The sequence below is a fragment of the Archocentrus centrarchus genome, chromosome 14 (genome assembly GCF_007364275.1).
Source record: "Archocentrus centrarchus isolate MPI-CPG fArcCen1 chromosome 14, fArcCen1, whole genome shotgun sequence".
NCBI lineage: Eukaryota > Metazoa > Chordata > Actinopteri > Cichliformes > Cichlidae > Archocentrus > Archocentrus centrarchus.
In genome coordinates, this window is record NC_044359.1 from 30,224,936 (window position 1) to 30,239,633 (window position 14,698).

Genomic DNA, 14,698 nt, shown 5'->3' on the forward strand with positions numbered 1-14,698 from the left:
GGCTTGTTTACAACGTCTTGTTGTCAGTTTACTTTCATATATAGAAACCTCAGTCATCTTAATCCTGGGATGGTCACTCATCTAATATTTACTGGAAAAGAAGTCAATTTGGGAGCAGTTTGTGGCTGCAAATGAGAGGCGGAAAAAACATTTTTGGCTCTTTTGCCTAGGCCAGTGTTTTTTTTTTTTTTTAACCCTTTGTGTGCTCCAGCATCTGTCTGGCCAATTATTAAATGCAGGGCTGTAAAGTCCAACAGAACACTTTGTTGTCAATGACGCACACAGCTTGTTGATTAAATGTGAGAGGTTTCACTTTTATTTATTTTCTTTGGTTCTTATTTTTATTGACATTTATTTTTATTTATTAGATTTAATTTTTTTTCAGCCAAACAAACAGAGTTTCAAGCTGAATGGGCATATTTTAATAGCTGTTTTTTTTAACTTAAGGTTGATATTAAAAAGTGAATAATTTGTTCATTACATTATCTGTGAGGTTCTTTCATGTCAGAACATTGTTTAATTAAAGAACAGTTCTATTGACAGTCAACCTACATAAATGCATTTTTGATCAGTATTAAATGTTTTTGATGAATAAAACATATCAAACTTTGCACTTGTGTGCGCTAATAAATTACTTTTGTGCTACTGAAATATTTAGCTTGCTAGTATCTGTGCAGCCACCTGATAAAGTAAGCGTGCAGCCCTGGATTGACATGGTCATTATGCTTGACAAAAGACTCAAGTCATTTTGTTTGGTGGTTTGCCCACGTCTAACAATTATAAAAACATATACATATGTAAATTATACATGCAATAATATAGGTGCACACAACACTATTTTTCCAGAAAGCATTTGAAAAAGAAGAAAGTAAAAAATCAAATAGCATTTTTTTTTTAACGCTTTGCTCACTTTGCTGGCACCGTTCCTCTTCACCCTCTACACTGCAGACTTCTCCATCAACTCCCCACGCTGCCATCTGCAGAAGTTCTCTGACGACTCTGCCATAGTTGGCCTCATCACAGGTGAGGATGACTCAGAGTACAGACAGTGGACTCAGGACTTTGTGGACTGGTGCCAGCGGAACCACCTCCTGATCAACGCCGCTAAAACCAAGGAGCTGGTGGTGGATTTCCGCAGGCGCAGACCCACCACACGGACACCGGTGAACATCCAGGGAGTGGACATTGAGATAGTGGACTCTTATAAGTACCTGGGTGTTCACCTGAACAATAAACTGGACTGGACTCATAACACTGATGCGCTCTACAGGAAGGGTCAGAGCAGACTCTACCTGCTGAGAAGGCTGAGGTCTTTTGGAGTGCAGGGGGCACTCCTGAAGACCTTCTATGACTCTGTAGTGGCATCAGCCATCTTCTATGCAACAGTATGTTGGAGCAGCAGCTTGTCTACAGCTGAGAGGAAGAGGATAGACAAGCTCATCAGGAAAGCCAGCTCTGTCCTAGGATGTCCTCTCGACTCAGTGCAGGTGGTGGGAGACAGAAGGACTCTAACCAAAATAACATCACTGATGGACAAAGTCTCCCACCCCATGCATGAAGCTGTTGCCGAGCTGGAGAGCTCCTTCAGTGACAGACTGCTGCATCCTAAATACACAAAGGAGCGTTACCGCAGATCCTTCCTCCCAGCAGCTGTAAAACTTTATAACCATCACTGCTCCCAACAAAAACCACAATAACCTACACAATGTAGGATAATATATAATATACTCTAAATAGTCCGGCCTGTTAAGGTTCAACACACAGGCACATCATGTACATTGTATATAGTGTTATTATTAGTATTATTAAGGTTAATCTTGTTTGTTGATTTTATATATATATATATATATATATATATATATATATATATATATATATATATATATATATATATATATATATATATATATATATATATATATATATATATATATATATATTCTCAATAGTGTAAATTATTATATTTATATTTATAATAACTGCGGCTGCTGTTACACCCAAATTTCCCCTCTGTGGGACAATAAAGGATGTTTCTTCTTCTTCTTCTTCTTCTTCTTCTACACAATCATGGCAAAAACTGCTGACTTGACAGTTGTCCAAAAGATGATCATTGACACCTTGCACAAGGAGGGCATGGAAAGGCTTAAACTGATAGAAAAAGGCAGAGCATGGAGCATGATGGGTCAAAGGCCCGGGGTGATATCTAACCTCACATTAGCCACCTCCACAAAGAAATTGAAAAACAGTGTCTACAGTTTTAAACACTATGCAATAGAAGACAAGAAGACAATCTTATGGTTTTTTTTTTTTTATTTATTAAGACTTAAAACAGTCACACTGATAACACAGTAACATCATTTTAAGTATTGAACACTGAATTTAAGGTCAAATTTTTAGTTTTAGCCAATTTTCAAAAGAATTGTTGCTCCTCAGTGACGCTTGAATAGGATGGTAACTTGTTCAAGGTCACGATTATATCTGATGCTTTATAGGCTTTTTTTTTTTTAAATGTCTTATTTCCACAAGAATCCACACCCCCAGAATCAGATGATTCCCTATGAGCAAGCGCTTGGCAACAGTGGGGAGGAAAAACTCCCTGTTGGCAGGAAGAAACCTCCGGCAGAACCAGGCTCAGGGAGGGACGGCCATCTGCCGCGACCGACTGGTGGGTGAGGGGAAAGTGAAAATTAAAAAAAAAAAAAAAGCCAAAATGATGTTTTTTGGAGCAGCTTAGAAATTAATTTTTCATCAAAGTGCTGGGCTGGTGTAATAATTAATTGAGTTTTGGGTTTCACAGTGTGGACAATTTGGGCAACTTTGATGAGACTGCGGAGGATAGCAGAAGCAGGCGTGGAAAGCATCTGCATTGTTTTTAAATTGAATGTCACACTCTTCACTGTTGCTGCTCCACGTAGAATTTAGGTGTACAGCTGGGTTTTGGACACTCCAGTCTGTACTGTGTGGGCTGTTTGACTGCCAACTGGAAGGCTGCTGACAGAGAACAAGGCTTTGATCTTCTGTGTTCTCAGTGTCATTACAGTGGTCTCTGGGAGAACTCTGTGAGAGGCCGGGGTCAAAGAATGGATGCTGGAGAACCTCTAAGGGAGTGATGCGCTGATTGGCGTCTAAATGCATCATCTGTTTAATGAGGCTCACCAACAACTCCTGACCGCTTTGGTGGCCTGTTTTCATTTTCATTAATTGTTGGATATCATCAAGACGCCTGAGCTTTATGAACCGTGTTTCTTGCACTTGATATCCTGTATCATGTTTAAATTCTTCTTCAGCTTTAAATCTCCAGTGTTGGTCTCCGCAGTTTTCTTTGATGAAGAAATAATGTGTATTAAAGCCACGGTCCAAGACACAGTCAGGTGGCTGGCCCTGAGTGTGTATGATGTATCTGAAAGTATCATAAGCCATTTGACCAGGGTAGAGCGGCTGCCCTACGGCCAGCTCTGCAGCTATCAGGCCCAGGGCCCACATATCGATAGCGTGATCGAATGGAGCCTGGAGCATTACCTCTGGTGCTCTGTACCAAAGGCTCTGCACAGAGACATGTGGAGCCAATGTAGACACGGGACATGCCAGTCCAAAATCAATAATTTTCACCTTCATGGGAGACTGATTTCGGTCCACAATCATCACATTATCTGGCTTGAGGTCAGTGTGTGCTATTTCCCTGGAACTCAGGTGGGACAGCGCATTGGCCAGCTGATACAAAATTGGCCTCACCTCACTTACAGGAAGGCCTTGGTAGTTCCGGTCCTGCATGTAATCGTATAGGCTTTGATCAAGGAGTTCAAAATTTAGGCATACACGCTCCCTGTCCATGAAAAAGCCATTCCATTTAATGATGTTGCAGCTGTCTGGATCCAGGCATCTCAGCTGCTCTAGGATGAATATTTCTGATTTTGCCTGCTGCAAAATTTCCGGGTGGTTCTTGTTGACTTTTATTGCCACAGATTTGTTGGTTTTGGTATCAAGACATTTGGTTACAAAACCAAAGCAGCCCTCTCCGAGTAAAGCCTCCACTTTGTAGAATTTTCCCAGCATGGTTCCTTTAAAAGTGTCAAAATCACTGGGGAGGAAGGATGATGTGTCCTCTGACTTGTTGAGCGGTGTTTCCTTGGTTAATTCATCTGGCTTTTGGACACTCCACTTAATGCTATGTGGACTTTCTGATGGCCAGCTGGAAGGCTGCTGACAGAGAACAAGGCTTTGATCCTCTGTGTTCTTCATGTCATTACAGTGGTCTCTGAAGGAACTCTGCGAGAGGCCGGGGTCAAAGAATGGATGCCGGAGAACCTCCAAGGGAGAGATGCGTTGGTTGGCATCTAAGTGCAGCATCTGTTTAATGAGGCTCACCAACAAATCCTGGCCGCTTTGGTGGCCTGTTTTCATTTTCATTAATTGTTCCAGATCATCAAGACGCCTGAGCTTTACATATCTGGTTTCTTGCGCTTGATATCCTGTCTCACGCTGAAATTGTTCTTCAGATTTAAATTTCCACCGCTGATCACCACGGTTGTCTTGTACAAAGAACAAATCTGGATCAAACCCACGATCTAAGACATAGTCTGGTGGCTGGCCCTGAGTTTGTATGATGTATCTGAAAACATCATAATCCCTCTCACCAGGGTAGAGAGGCCGCCCTATGGCCAGCTCCACAGCTATCAGGCCCAGAGACCACATATCGATAGCTTGATCGAATGGAGCGTGGAGCATTACTTCTGGTGCCTTGTACCAAACTGTCTGCACACAGTCACCTGGAATTACTGCAGACACGGGACACGCCAGGCCAAAATCAATAACTTTCACTTTGATGGGAGACTGATTTCGGTCCACAACCATCACGTTTTCTGGCTTGAGGTCAGCGTGTATTATTCCCATTGCACTCAGGTGGGACAGGGCATTGGCCAGCTGATATAAAATTGGCCTCACCTCACGTATGGGAAGGCCTTGGTTGCGGCGGTCCTCCATGTAATCCAGCAGGCTTTGATCAAGGAGTTCATAATTGAGGCATATACGCTCCCTGTCGATGAAAAAGCCATTCCATTTGACAAGATTGCAGCTGTCTGGATCCAGGCATCGCAGCTTGTCGAGGATGAATATTTCTTTTTTTGCCTGTTGCAAAATTGCAGGGTGGTTCTTATTGACTTTGATCACCACGGATTTGTTGGTTTGGATATTACGACATTTGGTTACAAAACCAAAGCCGCCCTCTCCAAGGAAAGCCTCCACTCTGTGGCATTTTCCCAGCATGGTTCCTTCAAAAATGTCAAGATCACTGGATGAAACGTCCACTGACATTTTGAGCGGTGTTTTCGCAGCAACGTGTGAAGCATTTTTTCAAAAATTCTTCTTGTTGCAGTTAGGAAATTGTCAAAAATCCAAAATTGTTTTCAAAACTCTTGTGTTGCATTCAGGTGAGAAGTCTGATTCGCACTGAAAGAAAGTTTCAAATGTGTCCAGTTAAAGAGTTCTATTTAACAGAACCTCCTTAGATCTCTTTGTTACCTAATACTTCATAGAATTTTCAACATTCCGAAGCGTCTTTGTGTGCACACACGCGCGCGGGGGGGGGGGGGGGGGGGGGGGGGGGGGGGTCAGTGTGCGAATGCGCGCGCATCCACATATACGCGTGTGCGTTCACACAATACCCGACACTCACACAGGCTGATGAGGGCGCTGTCCTGCTGGCGACATGGTGAAGGGAGGTGGAGAGCTCCTGCTGCAAGTTTGTTTGTTTGCTAGCAACGTTCATGTTTTTGTTTCTATTCTGTAACAGTTGGAGGCTGCAGGGATTCTTCTTTGACTGAACTGGTTATTTTGTGAATGACTCAGAAGAGGCGATAATGGTATAGGTGGGACATGTGCCCCCCAAAATTGGAGACAGGTGCATTTGTCCCATCCAAAAATTACACTGCGGAGGAGAAAAATACTTGATTTTGAAATCTTCAGGGTCAGCTGATCCAGCTTGATCAAAAAGGAAAGTTTTAAGCCTAATTTTAAAAGTGGAAAAGGTGTCTGTCTCCTCAATACAAAGTGTGAGCTGTTTCCACAGATGAGGGGTTTGAACGCTGAACGCTCTGCCTCTCATTCTACTCTTAAGTATCGTAGGAACCACGAGTAAGCCAGCAGTATAAAGCACGCAGTCTAACCAGTGAGAGTCTATTGGCGTTATCAGAAGACATCACAGGTTTGCTCGAAATTTTCATCTGTTTATCCTGCGAGAACAAGATCAGGGGAAAATAACGTTGTCCTTACGCTGTTGACGTAAAAGCGCAAAGAGCGTGCGCATTGCATTGTGGTCGCCGGTGCTTAAACAGAAATCGAAAGCGCGTTGCTTTCCAGCTAATACGTTAATATTCAGCCTGGACGGGACACTGACTGGTAAATAAATGTGTAGCTGCGGCATATGGCTGTATTAAACTTTACCGCGCGCTCGGGAAACGGTTAATCGTAAATGAGCTAAAGCGAAACATAAGAACAATTAGCTCAGTAGGTTGAAGCTTCATTAGCGCAAGTTGGGCTAATTTGTGGGCGCCTAAATTGTTTTCTGTCGTTACAGCGCTAACTTGATAGCCTATGATTATTTAAGGAGCGTGCCCTGATTTAAAATGGACATAGCTCCTACTAAGAAGCTGCAGCGACACGGGGAAGCAGGCAGCGATGTAAACTGGAGCTAGTGAGCTTTAGCTCGGTGTGCTAAAACCGTTAGCATTGTGTGTTGCGCGCCCAATTTAACACTGCGTTAGCATCTATTTGATTTATGTTACCGTCAATATTTGACGGTTTAAACACTGCTGTAGTGGTCGTGTTTGGTGAGTCTAATTCAGTAGATTCAATGTAAAAATAAAGTTTGGTTTTGTTTTATGAAGTTTATATTTTTTGTGTGTGTAGACTTGTATATATAGTTATGCATGTATTTTGTCTAATAAGTGAACACTGAATTGTAAATTATTAGGTAATATTAACAAGGTAGGATCAAATAAGTGTAAACTGCATCCTACTCCTTTTCGATCATGTAAGTGGTGTGGGATATATAGATATGTACTTTTTTATACTTTGTTTTTTTCTGTTCACGATGCATTTTATTTCATTTATATTTAAATGTTCGAAATGAAATGCTATGGTGTAAATTTGCTTGCTGATATCTTTGCATTAGCAGCTGAACAGTAAATGAAATTTGTCATGTCCAGCTACTGTGTATAAAAGTCGTCACGTTTATCTGATGTTGACGATTTTATTTACTTTCTTATTACCAAATAGGTGAACAAATTAGTTTTACACTGGCCATTGTGTTTTGTATTTGTGTTACAGCTCAGTACCTGGTATTATCTGACAGACTACAAAGAGAACATGTCATCAACATCCCAAAAACATAAAGACTTTGTGGCCGAGCCCATGGGAGAGAAGTCTGTGATGGCTCTCGCAGGCATCGGAGAGGTCCTTGGCAAAAGACTGGAGGATAAGGGTTTCGATAAGGTGACTTTTTGGGTTTTTTACCTCATGGATTAGCTTCGGCAGTTATTCTCACAGCAATTTTAATACCTTTTAATTAATAAGTATGAACTACTTATTTAAATAATGATTAAAATAATAACTTCCAGCAGAAGTATAAGACAGTTGAAGTATACTCAACAGATTATTTCTTGTTCCTTGTAAAGACTAATTAATGCCGGTCACCAGTAATAATAATTTCATATGACAAACTGTAAATCTTGCATTAAGTTCAAATATACACTGCATGGTGTCACCTTACTTAAAAGCTGTTTTTGTAGCAGTTAGACTTGTAAAGAAACACTCATCTGTGCAGTTTTTCAGGTTCTATTCAAAACTTGATCTGCTTGTTATCAGAGTAGTTGATGCAGCTTATAATTACATTATTGTATTGTGTGTTCACATCCACCTCCGCAGGCATATGTTGTCCTCGGACAGTTTCTAGTGCTAAAGAAAGATGAGGAGCTTTTCCGAGACTGGCTGAAGGACACTTGCGGGGCAAATTCCAAACAGCAAGGTGACTGCTATGGCTGTCTTAAGGAATGGTGCGACGCCTTCTTATAAACGTTCAGTCATTTGTTTTTCTATTTCAGAAGTCCAAACTGTACATTACCTCTTCAGTGATGTAGATTTAATTCTGCCTCTGCTCATAATAGCCATGTGGCCCTACTTCAGTGTGCGTACTTTCTGTCCAAGGTTGAATTTTAAATTTTGGTGTATTGTGAATTGACCTTTTTAAGCTCAACTATGCCATTTTGTTCAGTGGTAAACTCTTTTTACCATCAAGATTTGTTTTTGTGTTTAGTTCAGCATGTTTCTTTCCACATAATGTGATGGCTTACCTGTACAATCCACACTAACACCTGTAGTCACCTTACAGTCTTGGACTTCTTCCTCCATTTGCCTTTTTTTTTTTAATGCCATTGGGAGGTTTGTTATAAGGTGTCATATCACAGTCTCATGAACTGTTATTCCAGCAACACTGTTTCAGCACTTTCTTGAGATGGTTTGTCTGTGCTGATTAATATGAAACATGAAAGCTAAACCTCAAAAAAAAAGATTTCACTGACACTGATATTTTGAGATATATATATATGTGTGTATGTGTGAATTGTTTTAACTTTTCATCTTGCAAATGAAAAAGCACCACAGTCCCACATCTGGTCTGCCCAAGCTTGTTTGGACTCGAATTGAAATGTATATAAATAAAGATGCCAGTGCAACAAACCAGAATACTGTCAATAATAAAGTGTCACTCTATTGCTGATAACTTAGATACTGTGTTTGCTGGATGAGCTCAACTTTATAGCTAGTTTTGTTGGCAGTAAAAAAAAAAATCACTGAGTGCAGGTCTGAAGGTGAGGAAGTTAGGCTGGGTTGGTGAGCATCACACAGCAGCCATCCTGATCCAAGCCCGTAATGATAGGTCCAAAACCATTTTAGCAGCTAATTGACTAAAGTAGCTTATAGGATTTACTTGTATATAATGTATTCAAAACTTTCTGCAATTTACAAACTGAGTAAGAGTGAGGAAACCCTCTTCACCCACTGTCACGTGACTTACAAATAAAATATCTGTTATTGGTTCCAGTGGCTTTAAATTGAAAAAGGCCCTTCCTGTCCTGTATTCAGTTTGTTACACCAGTAAGCCTGATTGAAATTTTTTTTATTTTTTAAGGTCACATCTTTATAGATAAGCTTGATATTGTCTTTGGCTGATTTTCTAAACTTGAGGTGCCTTAATGCATGTTACTTTACTCTTTGTTAAGACACAGGCCCACGTGTTTGCATTTGACTGTGAAAAGGTTTCCGTTTTTATATTGCTTTTATTACAAAACAATAAAAGGCAAGTATCACATTCGGACGTGTCGTTTTTACACGTTGCAGTTTTATCAGAGAAAACCCCAAGAGACAGAAAACGTTTGATGACAGGAGGCTTTATTTCAATGCTTCATTATTCCATGGTTAGCTTTTTCCACCAAAGCTTCAGATTTGATATTTGCAAGATGATGAAAATGCATTGGTTACTTTTGAAATGCTCCAAAGGAGGGGGTTTCCCAAAAGTTCCAGGCCACGGACACCAGAAGAAGAACAGCTTTCTGTTTCCTTTTATGAGACTCGTATTGAAACTAAACAGTTGACTGTACTTTATATAGAGAAAGTGACACCGGCTGATCCTTGGTTTTTCTGGAAATCATTAAAGAACCCCCTGCGTTGGAGATCCTCTCAGATCTGATCAGTTAAAATGACAGTGATGTAGGCCTGTCTGTAAAAGTACATTATAACCACTTCATTTAGTTTTTTGCCTTAAAGAAATAGAAAATTGTTCATGTGACAGACTCAGAATAACTGATTAGCTGATTTTGCTTCAATGGCTTAGATTACATGTTGAGTGTCCATAACTCCTGGAATGTGTTTTTGTGTGTGTCTGTGTGTGTGTGTGTGTGTGCTATTGATCTATAAAATCTCAAATTGACATTGATCCGATGCACAGAATTGTTAAGTTTCACAGTTGCACCTATGCGTATACACACACACACTTCCACATCCACACTACGGCTATAGTATAGAAATGAGCAAAAATGCTAAAATCTTAATAAAATCCCCAAAAGAAAACAATTGCACGTATCCACTCGAAAACAGCTGTTTTCCTTGGTGGGTACAAGTAACTGCCAAAATAGGGCAAACCAGTGAATGATGAATGTCAGCAATGCATAAGAGTTTGAACTTAAATTCACTACAAAATAAATGCCGCTCCTGCAAGTGGAGCACGCGTGTTACGACCCCCGTCTACAAGTAGGTACTGAATGGAAAAAAAAATCCTACTTGATTACGGGGCGCAGGCCTGTCTTCTCAGTGGTGCTGAGAAATGTAGCACCTCTGTAATTCAAAGACCTAATGTGGTAATTTAGCATCCCGATTAAAAGTTTGAATATGAATCTGTTCCCTGTGACTGGTGGAGGAATAAGATGCTCGGTGATCATTGCGTTGTCCCCACTGGCAGTTACTTGTAATCTATTTGAGCATGAGATGCATGTGTTTTCAGTCAGATGAAAGCAGTTTTTTTTTTTCCCCTTGAGACTTTTAGCAACTTTGTGATATTTCTAACTTTATAGATTAAATGTTAAATTATTCTTGTTCGTCCTCCTCTAACATTGAGACGGATGTTAGCAGTAAAGGAATTTAGTTCAAGACATTTTGTAGTTGATTATGTACTGTACATCGGCAGCTTTTATGCAACGTTACTATAGTACATTAATGTCTTATTCAGATTTGAAGTACTTGTACACAATGTACATACATGTACACACTGTACAGTTGTACTTTTAATCACAACAATCCCTGATTTGTCTCAAAGCAAAGCGCAGAAGAATTTCTTCTCCCTGAAAGGGTTCTCTGAGGTGGGCACGGGGGTGATCAGGGGGTCGTCGCAGGCGTGTGCGTCGCAGTACGCCATCAGGTCGGCCGCTGCCTTTGATACCTGGAGGTGGAGATGATGGGGATTAGAGCATTTAATGAACATGTGCTAATTTCTTTTTAACCATGAGACATGTTCTTGCAAATCACTTGTTGTCTTTCCTCTATTCTCTTTTTTTTCCTCTACACAACACGCCTCATCCCCCTACTGGTCACGGCAGGCTGCCCCTGCCTGATCCCAGCGGTGTACAGGTCATTCCCTGATGACTTCCTCCTCACAGTTGCAAAGTCCTTGCTTTTAATATTGTGTGATTGTTAGGTCTTCACTTTACACTTTTAAAGCATCTTGAGATGGCTCTTGCTGTCATAAGAGTCATCTCAAGGCGTTTTAACAAAGATAATTGTTGATTTTTACACACTGTTTGGAACCCGTGGTGTGGTGGTTATCAGTCACCTCACAGAAAGAAGGTCCTTCGTCCTGCTGGGCTCCCTCTGTGTGGAGTTTGCACGTTCTCTATGCATTTGTGGGTTCTAAGACCTAAATTAGCCATAGGTGTGAATGGCCTCTGTTTGTTAGCCCTGCGACAGACTGGCAGCCTGTCCAGATTGCACCCCACGTCTCGCCCTATGACAGCCGGGATAGGCTCATCCCCACCCTCGCTGGTTGTTTTGAGGTATGTCTAGGTTATCTTTGAAATAATCTTTTGTATATATGAATATTATTTTGTGGATCAGAGTCATAAACATAAAATTTGTCGGGCCCTCATGAGGACCACTAAAAGCATTAATGGCAACTGGTTTTTCCCACTTGCTGATCTTTTTTTTAAAATTTTTCCTGAACTCTGCTCTTTATCAATTTCCCCAGATTTATTTCCACCTGGTTAAAGGAAATGTACCCATCAGTGTTCTTCCTCCTATCCAGGTCCATCCATGCCACTGTATATAGCAGGAAATCCTGTTTTCTGATAAATCCATCCCTCATGCCTCAACTAGTCTCAGCAGATTAGTTAAAAGGGAGTTCTTCCTCCTCACTGTCACCAAATTCTTACTCTTAGGGAATCATCTGATGGATTTCTCTCTCTAATATTGCAGATTCTTTGTCTTACAATATAAGGCACCTTGAGATGACTGTTGTAAACTGGCAGTAAATAGCCAAAATGAATTGAGTAATATTTCATAATAATGAAAAGCTCCATTTAAGAGCCGTCACTGTGCATGGAAATCCTCACGTTTGAATCCCTGGCATTTCCCTGATTTGATCGAACTTAAAAAAAATCTTGTTTACTAAAAAAAAAAAAAAATGACATGCACAGCAGTCAGAGCCGAAAACTGAACTGGATCAAAATTTGCTTCAGCAAATCTGGGTAAAATTTTAAATTTGTCTGTGTGGACACATTACTACAAATGATATGGAGAGGATGAAAGGATGAAACATAGTGATACTACAAAAGCAAGATTAACAATTCAAATTCATTACATTATTCTTTGATTAGACTTTGTTTGCTTAAGCCCTGCTTCTTGCCCTATGATAGCTCAGATAGGCTCCAGCCCACCTACAACCCTGAATTACATAAGTGGAAGGATGAATAGATAGCTTGCTTAATGAAATCTGAATGCATGTAGGAAATATGCAAAGATAAAAGTAATCGAAAGTCAACTGAATCCTTATTTAGCTCCTGAAAACCTCAAATTTTACTGTGGATTTCTCTCAAAAATGATTTCAGTCTTTACATGAAGCAGCTAAACATTTCAAGGGTTTGGAGGGAACGTTTTGAAAGTGTGCCGAACCTCGTTCTGCTTTAGATTCTTAAATTCTATTCTTAGATTCTAATTATTAGCCAGAGGTGTGAGCAGCTAAAGCTTATTTCTAACACATGCTGTCGTTTTAGGACGAGACAAGTTTTGTCTTCTGCTTGTTTTTATGCTCATGGATTAAAAAAAGAGGCAACGCGTCGCTGCAAGGTGGCTTTGATGCAGTTGGGAACGTCAGAGAGGCCAATACCATTTGGAAAGTCTCCAACAGGAAGCATTCCCTTGAAGTGCCTTTCAGAAGGCCATCGCTGCCGCTCCACCTACCCGTCATCGCTCACACCAAAGTCTTTACACTGAACTTGTGCAACATAATTATTACCATCTAATTCACACACTTATAACAACATAGCAAAAGATTTTTTTTCCTTAGTAGATAAGGTTTTAAAAGTTATTTAGTGCCATATTCGGTCACCTTTAATTTTCAAGGGTTGCAGTGTCACGGTTAATATGTGCGTCTCACCTTTATCCTGCAGAAACTGGCCTCAATCTTCAGTTGCTCCACCAGCTTCCTGGCTTGGCCGACACTCATGGTGCTGTTCACTGGGGTGTCTCCTTTCATCCTAACCACAAACACAGCAACGTATAAAATTGATAGGAGAAGCATTCAGTGCATTTATGCATTTGTTTGGTTTTCATTTGAAATGAAATGAGTTGTCTTACATTTCACAGGAATAATCAATCCTGTGTGTTTTGCATGAGAAATGCAGTCCTTCACTTTGAATAAATAGATTTGTAAACCAAAACAAAACCAAACAAAGTACAAGTATTGCTGCATAAGGTTACAGTGAGTTATGCTATTTCTATTTTACAGGTTTATTGAGAGGATAATTTGTTTTTTTTTTTAAATACCATCTGGCTGATCAAATGAACTACATCTGAGAGAAAATACATTATATACAGCTATTAAGTAACTATGCTCACAAATGGTAGCATTTTATTTATATATTTAGGCCGGTTGGGCTTCAAAGCAAGCATGAAGCCAGACAATATAAATATCAGACAATACCGTGTCACAGAATCGGCACAGCTACCACATTATGTCATCTGATATGGGGATCAAAAGCCCATAAATTTTCAAAAATGCAAAGGCAACACACAAACTGGGCCAAATGGTAAGCATCATTCACTATGGCCCACAGATTCTCCCACTATGAACAGGCACAGATATATCAAGTGTAGAATGAAATAACCACTGCAGCCATTCACGAAATGATGCCCACATACAACTGAAGGGAAAAAAAAAAACAACAACCCAAAACATGTCACAGATGGAAAAGGACTCAAATCAGATGGATTGTCAGCAGGAGGGGGGGGGAAGCAGAGCAGTAAAGGAGCGAATCTATTTGAACCATTCTGGACCTTTCCCCATTGTCTTTTTCCTTCTCCCTCCATCCACCCCCTTTTCTCCTTACCCGTATTATATTCCTCTTCAGGTGCAGTCTTCCCCCCTTCTTCTCTCTCTTTTCCCCTGTCTTTTTCTGCCTCTCTGTGTCCCTCTGTGAGCTTATGGTTGGTGGTATCAGTGTAGCCGGACCCCACCCCTCACAGACAACAGCCTGGATGGTACCCTGCTCTGTACAGTCCAGTGCACTGCAATTCTGCCACAATGAGGACTAGATTTGCGGTGGATGGATAGGATAACCCCCTCGGCAGTGAGTGGTACCTGCCAGACAGAGGGAGGGGGGAAACCATCGGTAAAGGTTTTCTTATGTGGGTGGATTGTACCACGTCTCTACTGAGGAAATTGGGGCCAACTGGAATCTCTCAGGTTTCAATCTCTGACAGGAGCAGGGCTGTCTGTGTGGCGTGGGATTGGTTTTCAGTGCTAAAAGATTATACACAGCTTGAGACGTGCGCTCCATAGGCCTGAATCATGATGTGGTCTGTGTGCCGTTTGTGATGCCCACCCTCTCCTCTGTTGCTATGGGGACTGCTGCAGTCTGGTTTAGCGGTTTACATCACACTT

At 40.8% G+C, this 14,698-nt stretch overlaps 2 protein-coding genes across 2 annotated transcripts; one reads left to right on the forward strand and one right to left on the reverse strand.

Moving 5' to 3' along the window:
• Window positions 1–6,256: 6,256 nt before the first annotated feature.
• Window positions 6,257–8,730, forward strand: banf1 (barrier to autointegration nuclear assembly factor 1). Its single transcript, XM_030746751.1, has 3 exons — window positions 6,257–6,393; window positions 7,324–7,488; window positions 7,921–8,730. Exons 2-3 carry the CDS (start codon window positions 7,363–7,365, stop codon window positions 8,065–8,067), a joined length of 273 nt encoding a protein of 90 aa, XP_030602611.1. The 5' UTR covers window positions 6,257–6,393; window positions 7,324–7,362; the 3' UTR covers window positions 8,068–8,730.
• Window positions 8,731–9,424: 694 nt separating this feature from the next.
• gng3 (guanine nucleotide binding protein (G protein), gamma 3) lies at window positions 9,425–14,327 on the reverse strand. Its single transcript, XM_030746754.1, has 3 exons — window positions 14,145–14,327; window positions 13,193–13,292; window positions 9,425–10,984 (listed from the first exon to the last, which is right to left on the reverse strand). The coding sequence occupies exons 2-3, from the start codon at window positions 13,289–13,291 to the stop codon at window positions 10,856–10,858; spliced, it is 228 nt and encodes a 75-aa protein (XP_030602614.1). The 5' UTR covers window position 13,292; window positions 14,145–14,327; the 3' UTR covers window positions 9,425–10,855.
• Window positions 14,328–14,698: the final 371 nt, after the last annotated feature.

Bases quoted from the DNA above. Each gene is read 5' to 3' on its own strand.
- banf1 (XM_030746751.1), top strand. From the start codon at position 7,363: ATGTCATCAACATCCCAAAAACATAAAGACTTTGTGGCCGAGCCCATG. The intron at 7,489-7,920 runs GTGACTTTTTGG...CCACCTCCGCAG, and splicing joins AGGATAAGGGTTTCGATAAG to GCATATGTTGTCCTCGGACA.
- gng3 (XM_030746754.1), bottom strand. From the start codon at position 13,291: ATGAAAGGAGACACCCCAGTGAACAGCACCATGAGTGTCGGCCAAGCC. The intron at 10,985-13,192 runs GTGAGACGCACA...CTCCACCTCCAG, and splicing joins CCAGTTTCTGCAGGATAAAG to GTATCAAAGGCAGCGGCCGA.